Source organism: Elephas maximus, chromosome 4 (assembly GCF_024166365.1).
Source record: "Elephas maximus indicus isolate mEleMax1 chromosome 4, mEleMax1 primary haplotype, whole genome shotgun sequence".
In the NCBI taxonomy this organism is placed as follows: domain Eukaryota; kingdom Metazoa; phylum Chordata; class Mammalia; order Proboscidea; family Elephantidae; genus Elephas; species Elephas maximus.
Window position 1 is genome coordinate 129,556,033 of NC_064822.1, and position 26,156 is coordinate 129,582,188.

The window sequence follows — 26,156 nt, forward strand, 5'->3', positions numbered from 1 at the left end:
GACATGAGGTTCCCTCCCTCCACCTAGGTCCCACTCTCAGGGTACAGCTCTACGGCAGACACGGTAGGCCCAGAATACTGGGACCCTGACTGCTTTCCCCAACACACAGGGTGGAGTTGATACGACAGGAGAGGTAACCCAGTGCCTGCTTCTAAAGTCGAGGTGGCGCTCTGAGAGAACTGGGCCACTGTCCCCGCCCCCATCCCGAGGAGCGGCTTAATAATTTTGCCCATCTGTCTCATACGTGAAATTGGCCAACGGTGTTTGCAAAGCCCACTCCGCAACCGTGAAAAAGCTGTCCAGCCAGTCAGGTGAACTGACGCACACACAAAAACAAAACCAGTTGCCGTGGAGAAGAGACCCTATAAGAGTAGAACTGCCCCACAGGATTTCCAAGGAGCAGCTGGTGGTGGATTCAAACTGCCTGGTTAGCAGCCGAGCTCTTAACCACTGAGCTACCGGGGCTCCGAAATGACATACAGGGAACGTAAAATACCAAGAAGGTCGTTGAAGAACAGCCGGCTCAAGGCCGGGATTAGGCAAGAGGTTTGGTAGGGCCACAAACGTAGCTTTCCGCGCCCTGAGCCCAACGCGCCTGCACGGGGGCGAGGTCGCTCCACCCACTGCTCCGCGGCGGAAGCAGTGGCGCCCCTAGTCACGTGGCCAAGGACGGAGCGGGGCGGGGTGAGTGGAACTTACTGCCGCGTCCCAGCTCAATGGGCGGTGGCAAAGCCTGTGTGTGCTGCTGAGGCGGCTGCTCGCCCGGGACCCGATGGGTGCGTGCCTTTCCCTGGCCGACAGGTGAGGCCGGCGGCTGCGAGGAGGCAGTGAAGGCGGAGGAGGGGCAGAGCAGCCGGAGACAGACCGGGCACCCCCCTCGGAGGCCGGAGGGCCCGGCTTCGTGGGGGTCGCCGCTCGGTCGCCGGCGGGAATCATGGCATCGCTGGTGGAGCGAGTGCGGGGCAACGGGCGCGTCGTCGCCGGGCTCCTGCTCAACCTGCTGGTGTCCATCTGCATCGTGTTCCTCAACAAATGGATCTATGTGCACCACGGCTTCCCCAACATGAGCCTGACCCTGGTGCACTTCGTGGTCACTTGGCTGGGCTTGTACGTCTGCCAGAAGCTGAACATTTTTGCCCCCAAAAGTCTGCAACCCTCCAAGCTCCTCCTTCTGGCCCTCAGCTTCTGTGGCTTCGTGGTCTTCACCAACCTCTCTTTGCAGAACAACACTATAGGCACCTATCAGCTGGCCAAGGCCATGACCACGCCGGTGATCATAGCCATCCAGACCCTCTGCTACAAGAAAACCTTCTCCACCAGAATACAGCTCACGCTGGTGAGTAGCTTCAACTTCCCGACGTGCGCCTCTAACAGCGCATCTCCTAGAACGCCTTTCTCCCCGGGAAATTTGAATGTACATTGTTTAACGTTGTGCCACGCTCTTTCCCGTCGTCAAGAAATCCTCGGATGAGTCTTCTGTGAGCATGTGAACTTCGTGCTTATTTTGGGGTGGTGAAAAAAAAATCCATCTTGGCACTTTGTTGAGCTCTTAGCTCAGAAGGGTGTGTTTATGTGAATTTTAATAACTACTGTTTGATGGAAATCTTTGTATGCTGTGATCAGTAACAAAACTGTATTGGGTGATGCAGTACAACGTATCAGATCTGCAAAACTGAAAACAGCTTCCCTTCTCCAGGGAACCAAACAGTGCATGATGAATGTTAAAAAGTTTAGCCTAAAATGTAAATCTCAGAATATGTCTAGGTACATATTGCAGGGGTTTCTGCATCTTTAAATAAAAGGAGATGGGCTAAACTAATTCTAGCACTTACTAACTTACAATATTTCTTAATATTTTCTTTGATTTTGTAGTTACATGCTTATCTATTTTTTAAAGGTTGTTTGGACTAAGTTTTAGGATCCCTGTACTTACAAGTGCCAAACCAAACCCATTGCTGTCGGGTCAATTCCAACTCATAGTGACCCTATAGGACAGAGTAGAACTGCCCCATAGAGTTTCCAAGGAGCACCTGGTGGATTGGAACTGCGACCTCTTGGTTAGCAGCCATAGCTCTTAACCACTACACCACCAGGGTTTCCCTTACATGTGCACGTGTGTGATATTCATTTATTGCAAAGTGCAATGCATTGATTTCATTATTTTACCCCAAATTTAAAGTAGAATTAAATGTGAACACCAATATAGCATTATCATATTTCATTTGAGGAAAGAGAATCAACAGTTTTTCCAAAAAACAAACAAAATTTATAGAAGTTCATTGTTTCCCAATGATGTGTTTATAAAAACTGTGTAAAGCACTGTGAAAGGAATACTAAATGTATATCTCTTGAATTTAATCTGAACAATATTTACCTCTTTTTCTTTACAGATTCCTATAACTTTAGGTGTAATCCTAAATTCTTATTACGATGTGAAGTTTAATTTCCTTGGAATGGTGTTTGCTGCTCTTGGTGTTTTAGTTACATCCCTTTATCAAGTGGTTGGTAATTTTTTTTTCTTTATGTGCTTTTTAGCAGATTTCATAAATTTCGAAGCTGTATCCCAAGGTTTAGAAAATACAGTATAGAGACAATAGACTGTTGGGAAGAAAGCATAATTGTATAAATTGTCTGACTCAAGGTGAAAAGAAGAAAGGAGAGAGAGAGAAACTTTGGGTGCATGATGTTCACCAAATGCGTAACTGTGTGTAAGTGTGTAATACTCAGGCTTAACAATCTGAGTTTGGGGTGAAGCAATATGATTTTCTGGGAAATCTTTACAAAATGAGTAGTAAGATTTTTTACTTGGGGACTAAGTTTGTTGTTGTATTTATCATTTACTCTTTAATTAAAACATGACCGTGAAGGAGTATACTTTCAAAAATTTGAACAACAAAGGAAAATTTCAGACTTAAATATCTTTACCTCAAAAAAAAAAAAAAAATGCTGCTGCTACAGCTTGTATATAGGCTTCTAATAATTTGCCTATATAAATAGAGTGTTTTATAGCAATGGGCATTTTACTTTCTGTACAAGTACAGTGCCTGTTCTTTGCCTATAGCAGGCATTCGTTAAAAATATGTTCATGGATTCACTTTTCTCATTACTATGCACTCCCAACAAATGTGACATAGTAAGGAAAAAATAACTTGGCATAGGGTACAGTGAAACAGTATTCTCTCTATACTGAAAACCTTGGACTGGAAATTCTGGGGCGTGCCTGCATGGGGAATCTGAGCCAAAATGTATAATGTTTTAACCAATTTTACTTTTTTGACAAACATCGACTGGTTATAAACTAAGGCATTCTGGTTATGAATTTTAGGAGTTTAGTTATACTAACATCTTAACTTTCTGGTATTGATATCTCAGAAACATTATTATAAAAAATACTGAGTTGAATACATTTTTTGTGGTGGAATAGAACCAGCTTAATAAAATGAGAGATCAAGGGCATGAAAGGATGGAGCGTCTACTCAGTGCTATCACTTGGCTCCAAGATATTGTGTCCTTTACTCCAAAGAGTGATCAGAGGATGCTCAGCTTTGTAATTAAGAAAAATTGTATTTGGGCATTGTCTTAGTTATCTAGTGCTGCTATAACCGATATACCACAAGTGAGTGGCTTTAACAAACAGATTTATTTTCTCATGGTGTAGGAGGCTACAAGTCCGAATTCAGGGCTGAGGCTCTAGAGAGAAGGCTTTCTTTATCTGTGGGCTCTGGGGGAAGGTCCTTGTCTCTTCTCAGCTTCTGTTTCTAGGTTCCTTTTTGCTGTTCATGTGGTGTAGTACCTATCTTCCTCCATCCCTTTTTTTGCTGCTTGCTTAATCTGCTCTTTTAAATCTCAAAGAAGATTGATTTAAGACATTCTCTACACTAGTACTGCCTCATTAACGTAACAAGGAAAACCTTATTCCCAAATGGGATTCTAACCACAGGTACACAAAAAAACCCATTGCCATCCAGTGGATTCTGACTCATTGTGAGCCTACACGACAGAGTAGAACTGCCCCATAGGATTTCCAAGGCTGTAACCTTTATGGAAGGAAACCCTGGTGGCGTAGTGGTTAAGTGCTAAAGCTGCTAACCAAGAGGTCGGCAGTTCGAATCTGCCAGGCACTCCTTGGAAACTCTAGGGGGCAGTTCTACTCTGTCCTATACGATCGCTATGAGTCAGCACTGGATTTGTTTTTTTTTAATATTTATGGAAGGAGCCCTGATGGTGCAGTGCTTAAGCTCTCAGCTGCTAACCAAAAGTTTGGTGATTCAAACCCACCAGCTGCTCTGAGGGAGAAAGATGTGGCAGTCTGCTTCCGTAGAGATTACAACCTTGAAAACCCTATGGGGCAGTTCTACTCTGTCCTACAGGGTCACTATGAGGCAAAGTCAACTCTGTGGCAGTGGGTTTGGTTTTTTATTTTTTAATGTTTTTGGAAGCAGACTGCCAAATCTTTTTCCCGAGGGGTGGCTGGTGGGTTTGACCGCTGACCTTTTGGTTAGCAGCCGAGAGCTTAACCATTACACCACCAGAGCTCTTCTCCACAGGTATAGGGGTTAGGATTTACAAGATATTTTGGGGGGACACAATTCAGTCCATAAAGCACACTTCAGTGGGTTTAAATTTTGTTACTAGACACAGTAAATATTAGTTAACATGCCTTTTTTTGTGTCAAATGCTTTTTTTAAAATTTTGTTCAGTATAGGCTAAATATTTTTTAAGTATAGCAAGAAATTTCATTTGTTAAAGAGTAGAATTAATTCCTCATATTCCGTATATCAAAAAACCAAACCCACTGCCGTCAAGTTGATTCCAACTCATAGCAACCCTATAAGACAGAGCAGAACTGCCCCATAGGGTTCCAAGGCTTTAAATCTTTACAGAAGCAGACTGCTACATCTTTCTCCCTCAGAGCAGCTGGTGGAATCGAACCACCAACCCTTTGGTTAGCAGCCAAGGGCTTTAACCCCAGCACCACCAGAGACTTACTGTCCATATCGGTCTGACCATTTCTCTTCACACAAGTCTCAAAATTGCTGTAGATTAGAATTAAAGGACTCCAAAAAAAAAAAAAAATTTTTTTTATATGCCTTTAGGCAGTTAAGCATTTGGCAGCTAACCAAAAGGTCGGCAGTTCAAATCCACCAGCCACTCCTTGGAAACCCTATGGGGCAGCTCTGCTCTGTCCTATAGCGTTGCAGTGAGTTGGAATCTACTCAACAGCAGTGGGTTTGGTTTGGGTTTTTGATATATCCCTCAGGTGAATATTTGAAATGAGATTGACCAATAAATGAGTGTAGAGTAATCAATGGCCAAAGTTTTCTATTAGCAGTAAATGGTAAAGTGCTGTTACAGAATAGGCATATTTCCTGAAAATTTTCTTTTAAAGAAAGCTGTATTTTCCCATTGTTCTCAGGTATAATTTCTAAGGTATTTTTTCTTATACTATTGGAGACATTAAGAAGAGTTAAAAGATGTGTCATCAGCTATTAGCTTTAGTTGTAGAGAGACGGTTGACTCATTCATTCATTCCTCAGACATTTCTTGTGCTGAGTCTTATCTTCAGCTTTGATAATACAAAGATGAAAAGCAGCTACAATCCACCATTGTAGAGATACAGGTAGACCTCGAATCACAGGTAGTATACCTTAGGGAATGAAGAGAGTTGTGAAGAACACCGGTAATTCTACAAGAGGAATGGTGAATGTCTTAGTCATCTAGTGCTGCTATAACAGAAATACTACAAGTGGATGGCTTTAACAAAGAGAAATTTATTTTCTCACAGTCTAGTAGGTTACAAGTCCAAATTCAGGGCATCAGCTCCAGGGGAAGGCTTTCTCTCTCTGTCGGCTCTGGAGGAAGGTCTTTGTCCTCAAACTTCCCCTGGTCGAGGAGCTTCTCAGGCGCAGGGACCTTGTGTCCCAAGGATGCTTTCTGCTCCGGGTGCTGCTTTCTTGGTGGTATGAGGTCCCCAACTCTCTGCTTACTTCCCTTTACTTTTATCTCTTAAAAGGTGGCATAGGCCATACCTCAAGAAAACTCCCTTCACATTGGATCAGGGAGGTGACCTGAGTAAGTAAGGGGGGTGTTACAATCCCACCCTAATCCTCTCAACATAAAATTACAATCACAAAATGGAGGACAACCACACAACACTGGGAATCATGGCCTAACCAAGGTGATGCACATATTTTGGGGGGGACATAAATCAGTCCGTGACAGTGAGGTAAGACTTTACGGAAAAGGTGATCCTTTAATATGAAGGACACACAGGAATTTGCCTGGCAGAGAAATACAGCAGAAGTCTTTCTTAACAATGATATGTGAAAGTACAGAATATTTTTGGAGAAATTGATTTGTTTGATGAGGCTAGAGTATAGAAGCATTGTGGGGAGAGAAAGCTGGGGGTGAGTGAGACCAGATGGGGAGGAATCTCAAATGTCATCTCAGGAAGTGTGCTCGTCATTCTGAAGGCACAGGGAAAGGAGTTTAGATAGGGGAATGACTTGATCATTCCCTGTGTTTTAGAAAAGTAATTGGTGGCAATGCAGTGTAGATGAGAGAGAAGAAAAGAGTGACAGCAGAGCAGTTAGGAAGCTGTTCATGGTTCAAGGGGAAGACAGGAGGGCCTCAACTAGGGCAGTGGAGGTGGACATGAAAAGGTGAAGACAGAGCGCAGAGACCTTTTGGAGAAAGAATCAGCAGGACCTGACTGAATATGAGTGAGGAAAACAAGAGGTCTAGTCCTTGGGGGAGATTTTATCATTAAGTGGAGAGACATAAGCAGAACTAGTTTGTAGAAGGATCATGAGCTTATCTTAAATTCCTGCAGATTGTCTAAGTTTAGGTGGCCAGTAAATTGGCGAAGGTGGGAGGTTAAGGATGTTCAAGGAGGGAAGTCAGAATTATAGATGATACAGATGTCAAAGATGTCCGCAGATCGTGAAAGAGACAGCCAGGGAGATAAAAGATAGAAGAAGGCCAGGCATCCACCTTAAAAAACAGTAAATGAAAGAAGAGGTACATATGGTAGGAGATGAGAAAATAGTGCCAAATAGAGGTCAGGTTCTTCCAAGAGAAATTTGCAGGCGCTACAAGAGAGAGCCAGCAGGAAGAGGGCTGAGGAGCCTTTTGGATCTGGCAATAGGAGGTACTCTTTGGAAGAGCAGTTTCAGTAGAGGGGTGGTGGGCAGAAGCCAGGCTGCACTGCAGTGAGTGAAAGCAGAGTGTGGACCACTGTTCCAGGCAGTTCTGTGGGGGAAGTATGCAGCTGCCTGGTGAGGCTGTTAAAGGAAAGGAGGGATGTGCACACGCTCTCAGCAGCTGTTTTTGCCCACTGCTGTGTCCAGGGAGCGGGTAGCTGAAGAATCAATTCCCTGACCTTCCTGCCCACACAAGACTCTTAGTTGAAGGCTGGCAGGAGTATGTTTCAGGTTTCCTGCTTTTCTATTTTTGTCTTGGTGAATTTCTGTAGACTTAGAGTCTGTGTAATAGGATACGCAGACTTACAGAAAAAAGCTATGTAGGCGATGTTATTCACAAGCCCCCTGTGCTTGCCAGATCTTATTCACACAGTCCCATCAGGCCGTCTTCATAAAGCCTCTGTTTCAGTCGTGTTTGTGAAGCATTTTGAGGTCTGGTAGGATTTGAGGTTTGGATGTGTTGGTTCTACTGTATGATATCGCTATTTTAGGGTTGGCGATTACTTAGTTTATTGGTGGGGGGAGGATATTAACCACAGAAAAGTCATGCATAAACAGGAAAATTCCCTCTTTGTTTGTTGGATTTATAAAATGAATCAAAAGAGCTTTCTACCTTTCTAGCCACTCATAGTGGCCGGCACGTGGGGTAACTGAGGTTCCTGTTAATCTCTAACTTATTCCTCTCCCCAGTCTTTTTTTGGGGGGGAGAGGGGGCAGGGGTACATTTTCAGAAAGAAATGAAATCTGAGGCTGCATCTGTATTCTTACTTATCACCTAATCTTCCATTCCTGCCTTGTTTTCCCAAGATCTCTGATGTTTGTGGGCCCCTATATGCACGTACTTTCCCCCATTTTCTAGGACCAGGAGGGAAGAGGGAATTCTTTTCCTCTTCTTCAAAATTGAGAAGAAATTAGGTTATCAGAAATTGAATTTATAGCACTCCTTTCATCCAAGATGCTTAAAGGGCATTCATATATGTTATTGATCTTTGAAGTCTTGCTTGTAGAATCAAGCAGTCCCCACCCCACATTCCCATCTCTGTGGCTAGGTTTACATCTTTTGTTTATTAAGTGACGTTAATTCTTTTTTTGCTTAACTTGTTTTATCTCCTAACTTTCAGTGGGTAGGAGCCAAACAGCATGAATTGCAAGTAAACTCAATGCAGCTGCTGTACTACCAGGCCCCTATGTCATCCGCCATGTTGTTGTTGGCTGTGCCCTTCTTTGAGCCAGTGTTTGGAGAAGGAGGAATATTTGGTCCCTGGTCAATTTCTGCTTTGGTAAGTTCTAAATTTATTTATTTTGTCTAAGAAACAGCATAATAATGATCTCTCCATTATGGATGCAATGTTTAGTTTTCAGAGTACTATCGCAGGACCAGGCAGTGTTTCGTTCTGTTGTATGTAGGCTCGCTATAAGTCGGAACCTACTCAAGAGCTCCTAAGGGCAATCTCCTGTCCATTCTCACATTTCATCTTCATAATTATCCTGGAAGGAAGGGAAGATAAGGATCATTTTTTAGATGAAGAAACTAAGGTGCAGAGTAGTTAAGGGCCTTTCCCTGAGTCAGACAACTACTTAGTGGCAAAACCAGAACTAGAATTTAGGTCTTTTGGTGCCCGGTTACTGCTTTAACCACACTAAGCTATGCATGGCCCACAAATTAATTGGAAATTTTATTTCTATTTTGTTTTTTCTTCAAAATGAAAATACAGCTTTATTGGTTTTGTCTTGACAATATAAGTAGTATGTGTTCATTGTATAGATTCTGAACATATGTGAACATACCTAAAAATGTAAAGAAAGTGGAGGTCCTCTGGAATCCTGCCATGTTAAGATAATCACCTTTACTATCTTGATGATGACCATTTTATGGATCTCTTTTGCATATACACATATGCACACATACACGCATGGGTGTGTGTGTGTTTAGTTTTATATGCATGGAATCATATCATATTGCTGTTTTTATCATGGATTCCTTTTCCTGCAGCCCTCCTACCCCACACTTCCACATCCTATTACCACATCCCTGCCCCCTGAGGTAAGTCATGTTAACATACTAGTGTTTGTGCTTCCATTATTTTCTCCATACCATTTATACCCATATCACCACATAAACATATATGTATATGTATACATGTAAGTTCAAACTTTGTTTCTTTTACAAAAGTGGGATCATATTATATACATGCTTTTCTGTATCTTGATTTTCTCCCTTGATAATACTTCATGAAAAACTCTTGAAATCTTTATTTTAGATGTCTGCATAATTGTCCTTTTGGGTTTTCACTTTATTTCCAATTCTTGACCACTGTGAACAGTGTTGCAGTAAATATTCCTGTACATATGTCCTTGTGTACTGGTGCTTTTTTTTTTTCTGTGCAGTAGATTCCTAGGAGTGGAATTGCCAGATCAAAGGTATATGTACTTTGGGAATTTTTTTTTTTTTTTAATTGCGCTTTAGGTGAAAGTCTGCAGTACAAGTTAGTTTCTCATTCAAAAATTTATACACAAATTGTTTTGTGATATTAGTTGCAGCCCCTGCAGTGTGTCAGCATTCTCTCCCTTTCCCTTTACACTTTGGGTTCCCTGTGTCCGTTCATCTGGTTGTCTTGTCCCTTCCTGCCATCTTGTCTTTGCTTTTGGGGAGGTGTTGCCCGTTTGGTCCTGTGTATTTGATTCAACTAAGAAGCATGTTCCTCATATGTGTTATTGTTTGTTGTATAACCCATAAACCAAACCCATTGCTGTCACGTTGATTCATAGCGACACTATTAGGACAGGGTAGAACTGCCCCAGAGGGTTTCCAAGGAGTGTCTGGTGGATTCGAGCTACTGACCTTTTGGTTAGTAGCCATAGCTCTTAATTGCTGCACCACCTTGTCTAATCTTTGGGTGAAAGGTGGACTTCGGGAGCAGTTTTAGTTCTGAGTTAGCAGGATGTCCGGGGACCATAGTCTCAGGGGTTCCTCCAGTCTCTGTCAGACTAGCCGGTCTAGTCTTTTTTTGTGAATTTGAATTTTATTCTACATTTTTCTTCTGATCTGTCCAGCACCCTCTATTGTGTTCCCTGTGAGAGCAGTCGGTGGTGGTAGCCAGATACCATCTAGTTCTTCTCGGCTAAGGCTGGTGGAAGCTGTGGTTCATGTGGTCCATTAGTACTTTGGACTAATATGTTCCTTGTGTTTTTGGTTTTCTTCATTCTTCTTTGCTCCGTAAGCGATGGGACCAATAGATGTAACTTAGATGGCCGCCTGCAAGCTTTTAAGACCACAGATGCTACTCACCAAAGTAGGATGTAGAACATTTTCCTTATGAACTGTTTATGCCAGTTGACATAAACATCCCCCGAGACTATGGTCCCCAGCCCTCAGTCCGAGTAACTTAGTCCCTCAAAGTGTTTGGGTATGTCTAGGAAGCGTCTATGACTTTGTCTTGGCCAAATTGTGCTGACTTGCCCTATACTGTGTGTTGTTTTCTCTTCATCAGAGTTAACACTTGCCTACCATCTAGTTAGTGGAGTTCCTCTCTCCACCCCCCCCACCCTCGTAACCATCAAAGATTGTTTTTTTCTGTGTGTAAAGCTTGTCTTGAGTTTTTATAATAGTGGTCTCATACAGTATTTGTCCTTTTGTAATTGACTTATTTCACTCAGCACAGTGCCCTCCAGAGTTATCCACACTGTGAGATGTTTTACAGATCCATCGTTGTTTTTAATCATTGGGTAGTATTACCATAATTTGGTTATCTATTCATCTGTTGATGGACACTTAGGTTTTTTCCATCTTTTTGCTGTTGTGAATAATGCTGCAGTGAACATAGGTGTGCATACGTCTATTCATGTGACGGCTCTTATATCTCTAGGATATATTCCTAGGAGTGGGATTGCTCGGTTGTATGGCATATCTATTTCTAGCTTTTTAAGGAGGCACTATATTGTTTTCCATAGTGGGCATGCCATTTTATATTCCCACCAGCAGTGTGTAAGAGTTCCAGTCTCCCTGCAACCTCTCCAACATTATTTTCTGTTTTTTTTTTTTTTTGATTTGTGCCAGTCATGTCAGGTTGAGATGGTATCTCATTGTGGTTTTGATTTGCATTTCTCTAATGGCTAGTGGTCACCAGCATTTCCTAACATGTCTGTTAGCCACCTGAATGTCTTCTTTGGTGAAGTGTCTGTTCATATCCTTTGCCTATTTTTTAATTGGATTATTTGTCTTTTTGTTGTTGAGGTGTTGGAGTATTCTATAGATTTTAGAGATTAAACCCTTGTCAGATATGTCATAGCCAAATTTTTTTCCTAGTCTGCAGGTTCTCTTTTTACTCTTTTCCTGAAATCTTCTGATGAGTGTAAGTGTTTAATTTTTAGGAGCTCCAGTTATCTAGTTTATCTTCAGGTGTTTGTGCATTGTTAGTTATGGTTTGTATTGTGTTTATGGCATGTATTATGGCTGGGAACATTTTAAGTTAGAATGTATAGCAAGAATTTCTGCTTCCCGTAACTTTACCCTTTGAACACGGGCAGTAGGAACATCATTTTTGTTGGTGGTGTTAACTTATCAAACACGTATATAGGCCTTACTCTTTTCCAGGCACTATTCTGAGTACTTTGCAAATGTTAACTTATTTAATCTTCATAACAACCGTATTAGGTAGATGCTATTTATTATTTCTGTTTTTATCGATGAGGAAACTGGGAGACAGAGAATTAAATAACCAGCCCAAGATCACATAGCTAATAAAAGGCCGGCACTTTGAATCCCATTCTAATTCCAAAGTTCATGTTTTTAACCACTCTACCATGTTATCTGTGAGCAGACTGGTAGTTGTTTTAAACTTCTCAAAGGACAAAGTAGAACTGCCTCATGGAGTTTCCAAGGCTATAAATCTTTTTTTTTTTTTTTTAATTTATTGTGCTTTAGGGGAAAGTTTACAGCTCAAGTTAATTTCTCATTAAAAAATTTATACACATATTGTTTTGTGACATTGGTTGCAGGTCCCACAATGTGACAGCATGCTTCCCCTTTCTACCTCGGGTTCCCTTTGACCAGTCGTTCAGTTCCTTTCCCTTACTGCCTTCTCCTCTTGCTTTTGGACAAGAGTTGCCCATTTGGTCACCTGTATTTGATTGAACTAAGAAGCATGTTCCTCACATGTGTAATTTTTTGTATTATAGGCCTGTCTAATCTTTGTCTGAAAAGTGGGCTTTGGGCATGGTTTCAGTCCTGGGTTAGCAGAGCGTCCGGCGGCCATAGTTTTGGGGGTTCCTTCAGTTTCTCTGAGACCCAGTAAGTCTGGTCTTTTTTCACGAATGTGAATTCTCTTCTACTTTTTTCTCCTGCTCTGCCCAGGACTCTCTGTTGTAATCCCTGTCAGAGCAGTTGTTGGTGGTAGCCAGGTACCATCTAGTTCTTCTGGGCTCAGGCTGATGGACTCTCTGGTTTGTGTGGTCCTTTAGTCCTTTGGGCTAATATTTTCCTGTGTCTTTAGTTTTCTTCATTCTCCTTTGCTCCAAATGGGATGGGACCAATGGATATATATATCTTAGATGGCTACTTATAAGCTATTAAGACCCCAGATGCTGCTTACCAAAGAGGGATGTAGAACATTTTCTTTATGAACTATGTTATGCCAGTTGACATAGACGTCCCCTGAGACTGTGGTCCCCAGGCCCCAGCCCCAGCCAGTCAGTCCCTCAGAGTGTTTGGATGTGGCTGGGAAACTTCTGTGCTTTTGCTTTGGTCCAGTTGTGTTGACTTCCCCTGTATTGTGCATTTCCCTTCCCTTCACCAAAGTTGACACTTGTCTACTATCTAGTTAGTGATTTCCCCTCTACCGCCTTTCCCACCATTGTAACCATCAAAGAATGCTTTTTTCTGTGTGTCAAAGCTGTAAATCTTTATGCAAACATACTGCCACACCTTTCTTCCACAGAGTGGCTGGTGGGTTTGAACCACCAGCCTTTTGGTTAGCAGCCGAGTGCTTAACCACTGCACCACCAGGGCTCTTTTATATATTTTACCACACACCCTTATTTCCAAAATAGGAATAATTGGACTATTGTTCAGATAACATTTCCTCTTATTTTACAGAAATTCTAACCATCTTGGTTGTCTGGTCTTCAAATCATTGCAGTGTGTGCTGTTGTTGCTGGGTGCTGTTGAGTTGACTCCAACTCATAGTGGCCCCATGTGACAGACTAGAACTGCACCACAGAGTTTTCTTGGCTGTAACTTTTATGGAAGTGGATTGCCATGTCTTTCTCCTGTACCTTAAACTAGGAGAAAGGCTTTTCATTGTAGGCCCTCTAACAGATTTAGAAAAGGGGAACTAGCAGAAGGGCCATTTGAAAAAAAAAAAAACATCAAAGAAACTAAGCATGGCAGCCAGAGGCCATTTAGTATGAGCGAAAGCCACATTCATTCCTTGTGTTCCAAGAAGGCACTGCTGCTTCAAAGCACAATAAGTAATTACGTTTTTAATGATGTGCCAAGTCATCAAGATAATAGTTATATAATATTTTGTGAACTCAGTAAAATTAGGAATGACATATTTTACACATAATTCTAGAAAATTTTTAAGATTTTTAAGGTGCAAGTTTCCCCTAGTTGAATATTTAATGGACCTCACTGTTATAAGACAAATAAGGTATTACTGTATTTACCTCAATAGGACACTAATCCAACTCCTTTGGTCTCCTTATGACTGCAATGATTTAAGAACTGATAAAACCCTCATGGGACAGAATCTTCAAATAAGACATTTTCTTTGGAGCTGAAGCTCCTTAATAATTCAAATCACAGCCAATATTTTATCTAAATTCTCTTCAAAAATAGGAAATCATTTTACAACTTTTAAAATTGTGAAATATATCTGAACAAAACATTGTATGTGTATACATTGGTGTAGCCCACTTACCCCCGTCCTCAGCCAGGGTGGTTTATTCATTGTTTCATGAACATACCTTGTGCTTGGATGCCTACACACTCTGGCCCGTGGTCTTCCCCCTTTTTTTTTTAAATCTACAGTCTTTTGAGATCCAAAGACTTTTCTCTCTTTCCCAGCCTAAAGTGACGTCTTTGACCTTGAGCTTTCTATAAAACCTATTATCTGTTGCATGTGTTTGGCTGTAATAATGTAGCACTCAATGCTTATTTCCTTTTACTGCTCGAGCTATAAATCTTGCATTGTGCTCTCTCTTTGAGAGGTTGAGAGTTAGTATAACACACTGCCTGTGTTTAAATCTCAGCCCTGCCACTTACTAGCTGTGTGATTTTAGGCAAATTACCTTATCTTTCAGTGCTCTACTTTCTCATCCATAAAAAGGTGTAATAATAACATTTAATTATCTCATGGGTGTTTATGAGGATTGAGTTAATATATGTAAAGCACTTAGAATAATTCTTGGTTCATAGTAAGTGCTCTGTAAGTGCAAGTTGTGATTATCATGATTTTTTTCATGTCCTCAGGGGGGTTTTAAGCTCTTTGAGGGCAAATACCTTGTATATATTGTGTTCCTTACAAGGCCTGGCCTAGTTTTTAGATAGTCTATGAATCAATGAATGTTGATTGATTTCATTTAAATGAAAATGAAAGTGAACAATTCATCAGAAAAAGATCTTGAAGGATATATACCAAGTATTAGTTAACAGTGTTGAGTGTTTGGGATTACGAGATTTCTTTATATTCTTTTGGTTTGCCTTTATTTTCTCATTTTCTATAATGCATATGTATTGCTTTTATAGTAAATTATTACAAAATACTTTTCCTCAGCTAAGTAATAAAAATGAAATACACATTCAGAGGGAGGAAATTATTGCAGAATTTTCCATTGATCCTTATAGACAAAATTACATTTCTGAATACTATTCATTCTGCTATTTTACTCTCACTTCTTGCTGTCTCCCATATTGATTCTCTTTCTTTTTTATCTTGTTACTAATGGTTGATATTTGAGTTTTTTTCAATGCCTAATGAAATATATTTTTACTTGATGATTACAATGATTACAGCCACTTTGCATTAATGATTCTTTTGGTTTATTTGTAGGTTATGGTGCTGCTATCTGGAGTAATAGCTTTCATGGTGAACTTATCAATTTACTGGATCATTGGGAACACTTCACCAGTCACGTATCCTTTCCATAATCACTTATAAACGCGTAGTCTTTTATGTTTTCCAGATTCACTACCTTATTCTAGCCTCACACTAACTACCACACGGCCTGAGTAGAGTGGGTTATTTTTAGTCTTTTAATATGTCTTTTCACCTTAAAGTCTGGAAATTTACAGAAATATGAACTGGGGAAATGGGTTAGCTTTCTGTGAATTTTTAAAAATTTTTTTAAATAATAGATCACTTTTTTCTTATAAACGTTAAAATGAAGTTCCATTCCTTGCACATAGTAGGGTCAAGTAAGTATTTGTTGAATGAATAGTGGGATGGAGGCTTGGGTTTTCAATCAATTTCCAGTTATCTACAGTAATAAAGTAGAAGTATCATTAATTCAGATTACAAAAGATATTTTCAAACCATTGGCAAATGACTTTGGAGCATGTTTTTGTACTTATTTGGAGATGGGTGTGCCTCTTTTTCTGAATGTTACTTTAAGAAAATAAGTCATACTTGAAGGTCTAAGTCAAACTCAGCTGCCCATTTCCACCCGTCTGCCGTCATTCAGTTTCTCTTAGTATTTCACTCTGCCCCTGCTCTTAGGCAGATACAAAGAATGGATTTCCCCAGATCAGAGAGGTAGTTTAGTAACATCATATCAGAGTTATTTTATATAAATGAGTAAGTACTGAGATGTCAACAAATAAGCAGTATTAGTTGCCAGATATCAAGAAGCAACAGCAATGGTAATAATAATTTTTCTAAAACCAACACTTAAGGTGTGTTTATTTTGTGCCAGGCTCTGTTTAAAGAACTTTGTATATGTTAGGTCAGCAGCTCTGTGAGGTGAATTCTATCATTTTATTTACAGAGGAGGAAATGAAGGCACAGAGAGATTGAACAGCTCACATAAGGTCACACAGTTGGGAAGCTTGGTGTCCAGATTTGATCCCAGGCTGTCTAGTCCCAGAACTTGTACAGCACACTGCCAGATCAAGGCATCCAAGGATGTGCCTCGATTAAGAAAACATTCATTCATTCATTGAACAAATATTTTTTAAATACCCACTATAAACCATTCAGAAACCCTGGTGGCATGGTGGTTAAGTGCTATGGCTGCTGACCAAAAGGTTGGCAGTTTGAATCCACCAGGCGCTCCTTGGGAACTGTATGGGGGCAGTTCTACTGTGTTCTCTAGGGTTGCTGAGTTCAAATCAACTCGACGGCAACAGGTTTGGTTTTGATTTGGTTTTATAAACCATTTAAGGAGCCCTGGTGGCTCAGTGGTGAAGCACTCAGCTGCTGACTGATAGGTCAGTGGTTCAAATCCGCCAGCTTTTCTGTGGGAGAAAGATGTGACAGTCTGCTTCCATAAAGATTTACAGCCTTTGATGGAGAATAAAGAATACCAAGGACACAAGGTAATTACAAGTGTAAGAGACAGAAAGGGCCACATAAACCAGAGACTACATCAGCCTGAGACCAGAAGAGCTAGATGGTGCCCGGCTACAACCGATGACTACCCTGAAAGGGACCACAACAGAGAACCCTTGAGGGAGCAGGAGAGCAGTGGGATGCAGACCCCGAATTCTCATAAAAAGACAAGACTTAATGGTCTGACTGAGACTAGAAGGACCCTGGTGGTCATGGCCCCCAGGCCTTCTCTTGGCCCTGGACAGGAACCATTCCCAAAGCCAACTCTTGAGACAAAGATTGGACTGGACAGTGGCTTGGAGAGGGATGCTGGTGAGGAGTGAGATTCTTGGATCAGGTGGACACTTGAGACTATGTTGGCATCTCCTCCCTGGAGGGGAGATGAGAGGGTAGAGGGGGTTAGAAGCTGGCGAAATAGACACGAAAAGAGAGAGTGGAGGGAGGGAATGGGCTGTCTCATTAGGGGGAGAATAATTTGGAGTACGTAGCAAGGTGTATATAAGTTTTTGTGTGAGAGACTGTCTTGATTTATAAGCTTTCACCTAAACCAAAAAAACCAAACCCAGTGCTGTCGAGTCGATTCCGACTCACAGCGACCCTATAGGACAGAGTAGAACTGCCCCACAGAGTTTCCAGGGAGCGCCTGGCAGATTAGAACTGCCAACCATTTGGTTAGCAGCTGTAGCACTTAACCGCTACGCCACCAGGGTTTCCGCAAAAAAAGCACAATAAAAATTAAAAAAAAAAAAAAGATTTACAACCTTTGAAACCCTGTGGTGCAGTTCTGCTCTGTCCTATAGGGTCACCATGAGTAGGAATCCAACAACAGTGGATTTTTTGGTTATAAATCACTCATTGATTTAATGGATATTTATTTACTGAACATCTGCTATATGTCAGGCACTACGGGTAGAGTAGAGAACCAAATACACAAAAGTCTTTGTACTCACAGGCTTAAATTCTGGTAAGGAAGATAGACTACAAATGGGGAAGGGGATGTTTGTATAAAACATTAGATAGTGATAGTACCAAAGAGAAAAAATAAGGCAGGGAGGGGATATGAACTATTTGGGGCAGAGTCGAAATTTTAGGCTGGGTCGCCAGGAAGGTATCACTGAAAAGTTGACTTTTGAGTAAAGATCTGAGGGAAGTAAGGTTGCTACATGCCAAGCAGAGGGAACAGCAGGTGAGAGGCCCTGGAGAACAAGGAGGCCTATGCAGGGTGAGCAAAGGGGGGGTCTCTGAGAGGTAACAGGGTACTTTCATATGAGCTCTATTACTCTGAGTGAGATGGGAAGCCACTGGAGTTTTGAGCAGAAAAGTGACATGATTTTATTTTTTAATAGGATCACACCAGCTACTGTGTTGAGAATAGACCAAAGCAGGGTTTTTCAACCTCAGCACTATTGACCTTTTGGGCTGGATAATTCTTTGCTGTAGAGGCCTGTCTTGTGTATTGTAAGATGTTTCACAGCATCCCTGGCCTCTACCCACGAGATGCCAGTAGCACCCTCTTTCCCCCTTTGTAGTAACCAAAAACGTCTCTAGACATTGCCCAGGTGATAAAATCATCCTTGGGTGAGAACCACTGGACTAGGCAAAGGAAGAAGGGTGGCAATTACAAGGCTACTGCAGTACTCTAATTGAGAAAAAAGGTGGTTACCAGCATGGCAGCAGTGGACATAAGGAGCCCTGGTAACACAGTGGCTAAGCACCAGGCTGCTGACTGAGAAGTCAACAGTTTGAGCCCACAAGCAGCTCCATGGAAGAAAGACCTGGTGATCAGCCTAGGAAACCCTATGGAATAGTTCCACTTTGTCCTATAGGGTCCCTGGGAATTGGAATTGACTCAACAGCACCTAACAACAAGAACACCAGTGGATATAGTGAGAAGTGACTGGATTCTGGATATATTTCAAGCAGAGTCACAGGATTTGCTGACAAATTGGATGTGGAGAATGAAAGGAGACGAGGTTGATTTACAAGGATTTTGGCCTCAGCACCTGGTGGAATGGAGTTGCCATCAGCTGAGATAGGGCAGCCTGAAGGAGGTTTGGGGTGGGGGGAGGAAGGCCAAAGGCTCAGTTTTGGACATGTTAAATATGAGTGGCCTGTTCGACATTTAGGTGGGGGTGTGAGGAGTCACTTGTATAAACAAATCTGGTAGTTTAGTGGCTGGAAATATTCCAGAGGGAATCAGTAGTGGTTTAAGGCAGTGAGACTCAGATTATCAAGCAAATAAGTAAAGATATCTAAAGGTTAAGTCCTGAGTTACTTCACTGGTTAGAGTTCAGAGGGATGAGGAGGAACTAGGCAAAAGACTGAGGGGAGCAATCTGAGGTAGAAGGAAGAAGAGTGGTGTAGAAACCAAGTGAGGAAAGTGTTTCAAAGGGGAAGGCATAATGACTGTGTCAGGTGCCACTGACAGGGCCAGTACAAGGAAGACAGATAATGATAGGATTTAGCAAAGGGGAAGTCACTGATGATTTTGACAAGACTAGTCTGGGGCTAGGGAACAAAAGCCTGACTAGAATGGAGTGGAGAGCTGCAGGAGAGGAATTGGAAATGCCAAGTGTAGACGACGCTTTTTATTTTCTAATGTACAAAAGGGTACACTGGAGGACTTTCTTTAAATTTGCCTTCCATGGAACCCTGGTAGCATAGTGGCAGTTTGAATCCACCAGCCGCTCCTTGGAAATCCTATGGGGCAGTTCTACTCTGTCCTATAGGGTCAGTATGAGTCGGAATTAACTTGACAGCAATGAGTTTGGTTTTTCTTTTATGTAGTATGAATATCTTTAACAGATCTTTAACTACTTAAAAGACAGGCTGAGGAGTAAAGATATTTAAACCTAAAGGGGTAGGATCCAGGGTATGTAAAGATAAATCATAACTGAAAATAAAGCATATTTTATTAGGATCATAATCAGCATCCTTGGGAAGGGCCTCTGACTCTTAGGAAATCACTTCAAGCAAGCACAGCTTTCCCCAGGAACATGGCCTGCGCTTCCCTGAGGTGTAGCTGCTGCTAGTATGCGCTCACAGGCTGCTTAGCTGACCAGCTCAGAACAGAGCAAAGACCTGGGCTTTGAGGTCAGACAGATCCAGGTGTGAATTCCCAGCTCTGACACTACTTGTGGGCCCGAGCAAGTCATGGAAGCTCTCAGAGTCTCACTCTTACAAAATGGAGAAAATAGGTTCTACCATGTGGGGCTTTGGTGAGGATTTGAGGAAATATATGTCAAGCACCTTAAAAAACCAACCAAACCAAACCTCTTGCCATTGAGTTGATTCTGATTCATAGCAACCCTAAGGGACAGAGTAGAACTGCTGTAATCTGTACAGAAGCAGACTGCCACATCTGCTGGTAGGTTTGCACCACCGACCTTTTGGTTAGCAGCTAAATGTTTAACTGCAGTACCACCAGAGCTCACTTGTCAGTCACCTAGTAGATGTTTATTATACATAAATAACACTATTGGTAACTGTTATTATAGCCAACACATGGTATTTACCACATGCTGGATGCTTTGCATATATTAACTCATTTAGTCTCAATAACTGTGAGGTAGATACTATGTTATCTCCATTTGACAGATGAGGAAACTGAGGCACAGAGTGCTAGCTGCTTCTAGTGTTATTGGGAAGAGTAGATGGATACACATCAAATATCTGAAGAGCAGTAAAATATTAATTTACATAAACCCAACCAGACCCAGATGAGAATAGTTATATTTAAAGCATGATGAGAATAATTTTTAAAAGAACTGTGTGTATGTGTTCAGTTTTTTAAATCAATAATGCTTTGGAAAACCTTTAATCCAGAGTCACTGGTGCTATAATAGATCATGGACTTTGAGGCTAGATGGACCCATTTAAGCTTGGACCCCACCTCTACCACTTGATAACTCTGTGATCTGGGCCAAGTTACTTAAAATCCCTGAGCCTCTACAGTTGTAAAATGAGAAGAGTGATAATGCAGTGAAGGCAAATGTAATTCTTAAATAAGACGATGTTTTGTAAAGCCCCTGGCCTGGTGTGTAGCTGGTGCTCAGTATCACTCCCTCTCCTACTTTGAAGCATACTAGATGTGTTTATGTTGAGTTAGCGCTCTGATGCCTTACACATCTCCTCTCATTTGCCAAGAAAAATGTATTAGAAATGCCACTAAAACATAACTTGCTGTGCAAAATTATCTTTTCTGCTCCTTGAGCTGAATTGATTTCCCAACCTTTTATCGTAGCCCACTTTCCCATCTTTGGGATGGTCGACAGGAGCAGTAGAATCAGCCTTCTGTCACTGGTTAATTGCTGAAACCTACCTGAAGAATCTAGGCTTGCCCCAGCACTTCACTGAAGTTCTTGTTCTTTAGATGGCGTGGCTGCTGCTCAGAGTGTTTCATGCCCTTCTCTGCAGCCAAAGGAAGCCTTTGCTGTGCGTGTGTGTGGCTGGGGTGGGGAACGTTGGAGGTGTGGTGGTGGAGGTGGGGGCAGGGGGAGATAGAACATCTAGCTTGTGATTCTGTCCTTAGCCAGAACCTCAGCTATAACATGTTTGGACACTTCAAGTTCTGCATTACTTTATGTGGAGGATATGTTTTATTTAAGGATCCGCTGTCAGTTAACCAGGGTCTTGGCATCTTATGTACATTACTTGGCATTCTCGCCTATACCCATTTTAAACTCAGTGAACAGGAAGGAACTAAGAGTAAATTGGTACAGCGTCCTTAACTGGGTGTTTGTGGAGAAAAGAAAGTTACCTCAAGAAGATTAAAAATGTCAAATGTGCAAATTACTTTTCAAGAAGAAAAAAAAACTTGTAGCGCAAAATTCATTGAATCATGGTTTGTGAGAAGTAACATACAGGGAATTTTATTCATAAATGTGACTTTTGTTAGAGGATCACTTTTTATTCTCTAAAACAAAAATGGGTCATCCTTTTCAAAGATGATTGTATGACATAAGAAGTATATAGGATGGTTTGGTTATACCAAGTGAAGTACATGAAAATTAAAATTCTATACTGATGACAAAGGAATTAGTATTACTGTACTACAAATGTGTTGTGGCATTAAAATGTTCAGATTCTTCTAAGGAAGGACACCTAGGACTCCTACATGCTAGAAGATGGTTTCTAATTTTGGTCAAAGTGTTCAAGTCAGAATTTAGATCTAGCACATCTATTTTAATTAGTTAGTTAAACTTTCTCATTTTTATAGAAAACGAAGCGTCATAAAGAAGGTGATCTGTAAGGCAAAACCTAATTCTAAAAGTGCTATTTTTTAGTGGAAAATTGATGTAAGAGATAATACATTATCAAACAATAAAAATAAAGTTTCTCTAATAGCTGACATAAGGCTAATTTCCAAAATGTGACAATAACTCATACCCCAGCTTCACCACGTTATTATCCTGACACCAGTCACTCACGTGGCACTTTCTAACCGTAACCACCCAGAGAGATCTCCACAAATTAGGACTCCGTCCTTCCATCCCCTGCCAAATAGGCAAACACCAGCCTCTGCTGGCTCTCACTGCCCACAGTGGGTTGGATAATTTGCTAGAATTTACGCTCAGAACTCACAGAGACTACCTCTACTTGCAGTTACCCATTAATTATAACAAGAAAGGATACAAGGCGAAGAGACACATCAGTCAAGGTCTGGAAGAGGTTGCTGCACAAGACTTCCATTGTTCCCAGGGATTTTCTCACCACTCCAGGAAAGAGGACCGTTCAGGGTCGTGTAATCCTCGGGGCCCAATGCATATGTATGAATCAGTATGTATGATTGCATCCTTCTCGCCTCCTCCCATTCTGAGGTTTGCTGCCAGCGTGGGGCCTGTGTAGCCAGCGTAGCCACTACTCCTTTACTTACTTTTAAGTGTTGCCTGGCTACTTCATAGAATAAAAGCCCCCTGATTGCTGGCAAATTCCAGGACCTTTTTTCAGAAACCAAAGGAAAACAGCCAAATCGAGCTCTTTGTCCCACAGTAGATATTCTCTTGTTGAGCTTTCAGTGAACTCTAGAATCTGTATGCGGAGTTCAACAACAAAATAACCTTATGTGTAAGTGGCTGAAAGAAAAGACAGTAGATGGAATTGAACAGGCCTCTTCTTATCCCAGTGACTGCTTCCCAGCCTCTCTGAGCATTTCATATTGGTATTTTTTTTTTTTTAATTTATGGTGAAAATATACATAACAGAACATACACCCATTCAACAAAAGAGCAAAATGCTCAAGGCGAACATTCTTTATTAAATGAGTTAAATTTATCTTTAGTTTGTATTGGTAATTTCTTACTACCTCCTCCCTGCCACCACTCCCTACCCCCAGCCTTGCAGCATCCGTGGAGCTTTCTTTGGCATTTGGATTTGGAGTGAACTGTGCTCAGCCTTTCTGAGGTGGCTGAGGAAAATTCCTGTGCAGCGATTCAGGGCAAATGTTATCCAAACACCAAGCAGAAACTTGGTGAAAATCTGAGAGATTTGGAAGAGAAATAGCCAATGTTTAATTAGTTCCATGAGTTTTTAAAGGGATAATTTAAAAGAATTGGGGTACGGCAGGAGTACGTGATTCCCACTTAAGGAAATGTAGTGCCGTATATTTAATTGCAAGATGTGTTCCTGCTTTCTAACTTCTTTACTTTTGAGCATTAAAAATAGTTGATAATCTCTCACAATAAATTAAGTCAGATAACCCCTCTTGTAATAAACTTTGAAGAAAAACTCTGAACAGCACATAGAGCCATGTGTATAAAATACACCCTTTGGATTTTTTTCTGGCCCATTTGAAATGAAAATCCTTGCTGACAATCTATTTTGACAGAATTTCAATTTATCAGTCTGTCGTGTATGGTTTTCTGTTTTTGTTTTAAACATTCTTTGGTTCTCAGTTTACAAAGATATATTTTATTGTGCTAAAAAGTACAAAGAAATTTGTCTCTACCAGATGAGCCTCGGGTATTATGTTTGTCTAAGAAACGTCCTGTGTGTATGTTTAAAGTAATGTATAACTGTTTTCCAAAAACTGGAGAAAAGTATTTCAGCACAGTGAGGATTATGTGACATTTATACACTGAAAGCAGCTGAGTGGATTTGTGCCATGCACAAATTATTAACTAAATAAAACTCAGGGCCACTTGGGAGGTTATAATAAATGACCTATGTCAATAGGAATGTAGTCAGGACGTTGGAGAAAGGCAGGGTGGGGATACGTGTATATAAATGAATAAAATATGTGCTGCTAGAACTAGAGTCTGATGAACATTTTTTGCCCTGAAGATGATCATCCCATTGAAAAGAAAATTCCTGGGGGAAAAAAAAATACACTGTATCATCGGGACCAGCAAGAGACAAACCAGAAACTTGATGCTTTTGAAGAAAACATGCTGTCCTTTTGTTACCAATGTTACTGTGCTTATTTTGTATCCTATGTTAAGTGATTGAACTTCAGTTTATACCTGTTACAAATAAAGAGAACCTGATGTTTTTACTTTGATATTTCATATTAGAACGAGTGGAATAAGGATAGCATCTGTGTGTGCCGTGGTGAAACTCATCTGTCCAGCTCCCAAATACACAGAATCTAACGAAACAAAATTCCCATTCCCCTTTTAAAATAACATAGAGGAGAAATCTTTCTCAGCAAAATGAAGCAAGCTTTCTCCTGCTTCATTTTAACCTCATTATTTTAAAACCATTAATGTCATTTTAAAAATCAACAGCATTAATCAAGCACTCCACATCCACCCCATTAGTAAATGATTGTTGGTTGGGTAAATATGCAGAAGGGCTAAAGAAAGTTCATTTAAAAGAAATGGAGACCAGATTTATTAGATGTTTTGCATTTCTATTCCCAACCTTAAAATGGATTATACCTCCTGATATTAAGGAACTCCAGCATATGATGGTTAGATAAACCAAAAACCCAAATCCAAACCCATTGCTGTCAAGATCGTTCCAACTCATGGTGACCCTATGGGACGGAATAGAACTGCCCCATAAAGGCTGTAATAGTTATGGAAACAGACTGTCATTCCTCATGTGGAGCAGCTGGTAGGTTAGAACCTCCGACCAGTTAGCAGCCAAGTATTTAACCACTGTGCCACCAGGGCTCCTTTGATGGTTAGATAGAGGTAGATAATTCTGCAAAGAAAACTGAAGGAACCATCAAAGAGCTAGAGGAAAACCAGGACACTGATAAAATGGGAGCAAGCGTTGGCAAATGTGACTGTTGCTGAGAGGTCAACAGAGATGCACTGTTGACGTTAGTGCAGTTTGAGTGGACTGATGAAGGCAACCGTCAGACTGGAGTGAGCTGAGGAGTTGTGTGTGAGGTGAGTTCTGTGTGAGGTGAGGAGATGGGATCCAAGTATATGGACAACTCTGTTGCAATGGTTGGAGGCTTGGTTGCGTCAAAGATTTTTATTGTAATGGTAATTTATTACAGAATTAAAATTGTAGGCACCACATATACTGTGTACCCCTGGAAGAAGGCAGATACTTTTGTAAGAAGGATAATCTTTAGCTCTGAAAAGGAGTTTTATTTTTGGCACAAATTATAAAATTACTCCTGAATATATTCCTGAAGTGTGGGTGGCTATTAATAAAATGTAGAGTTACTTAGATGTCACCTTGAAGACTAAGGTGTACCTGACTCAAGCCATGGTATTTTCAGTCACCTCATATGTATGCGAAAGCTGGACAATGAATAAGGAAGACCAAAGAATTGATGCCTTTGAATTATGGTGTTGGCAAAGAAAGTGAATATCCTATGGATTGCCAAAAGAATGAACAAATCCATCTTGAAAGAAGTACAGCCAGAATGCTTCTTAGAAGCAAGGATGGCGAGACTATGTCTCACATGTTATGGACATATTATCAGGAGGGATCAGTCCCTGGAGAAGGACATCATGCTTGGTAAAGTAGAGGGTCAGCAAAAAAAAAAAAAAAGGAAGACCCTCAGCGAGATGGGTTGACACAGTGGCTGCAACACTGGGCTCAAGCATAACAACAACTGTGAGGATGGTACAGGACTGGGCAGTATTTCATTACGTTGTACACAGAGTCACTTTGAGTCGGAAATGACTTAACAGCACGATCAGTTATGCATACTCTTGTTTCTATTTCTGTTAAAGACATACACCCACACACAAACCCATCCAAGAAAATGGCCAGTCTCAGCCTGGGAGCAAGTGTGGCACAGTGAAGCAAGTTTAGACTGGACGTCAGGATTGTGGCTTCCAATCCAGACTCTGCCATTAATTATAGGCTTTGGCCGTGGGCAAGTCGCTTGTTCAGTTTCTTCATCTATAAAATGAGAGCTTCAACCCAGATGATTTCCATAGGGCCTTCCAGTTCCAAAATCACCTGAATCGCCATTTCAGGGTAGAATTATTATTTTTCA

General features: G+C 41.1%; 1 protein-coding gene across 1 annotated transcript; it reads left to right on the forward strand.

Annotated features, from left to right (window-relative positions):
* Positions 1-408: 408 nt before the first annotated feature.
* SLC35E3 (solute carrier family 35 member E3) lies at positions 409-24,226 on the forward strand. Its single transcript, XM_049883827.1, has 5 exons — positions 409-1,336; positions 2,391-2,501; positions 8,324-8,482; positions 15,254-15,336; positions 21,294-24,226. Exons 1-5 carry the CDS (start codon positions 935-937, stop codon positions 21,478-21,480), a joined length of 942 nt encoding a protein of 313 aa, XP_049739784.1. The 5' UTR covers positions 409-934; the 3' UTR covers positions 21,481-24,226.
* The last annotated feature ends 1,930 nt before the right edge of the window (positions 24,227-26,156 follow it).

What these genes read in the sequence shown, in the direction of transcription:
- SLC35E3 (XM_049883827.1), top strand. Translation starts at nt 935, where the DNA reads ATGGCATCGCTGGTGGAGCGAGTGCGGGGCAACGGGCGCGTCGTCGCC. An exon ending in CCAGAATACAGCTCACGCTG is followed by an intron (nt 1,337 to 2,390) that starts GTGAGTAGCTTC and finishes TTTTCTTTACAG; the next exon opens with ATTCCTATAACTTTAGGTGT. An exon ending in GGGAACACTTCACCAGTCAC is followed by an intron (nt 15,337 to 21,293) that starts GTATCCTTTCCA and finishes CCAGAACCTCAG; the next exon opens with CTATAACATGTTTGGACACT.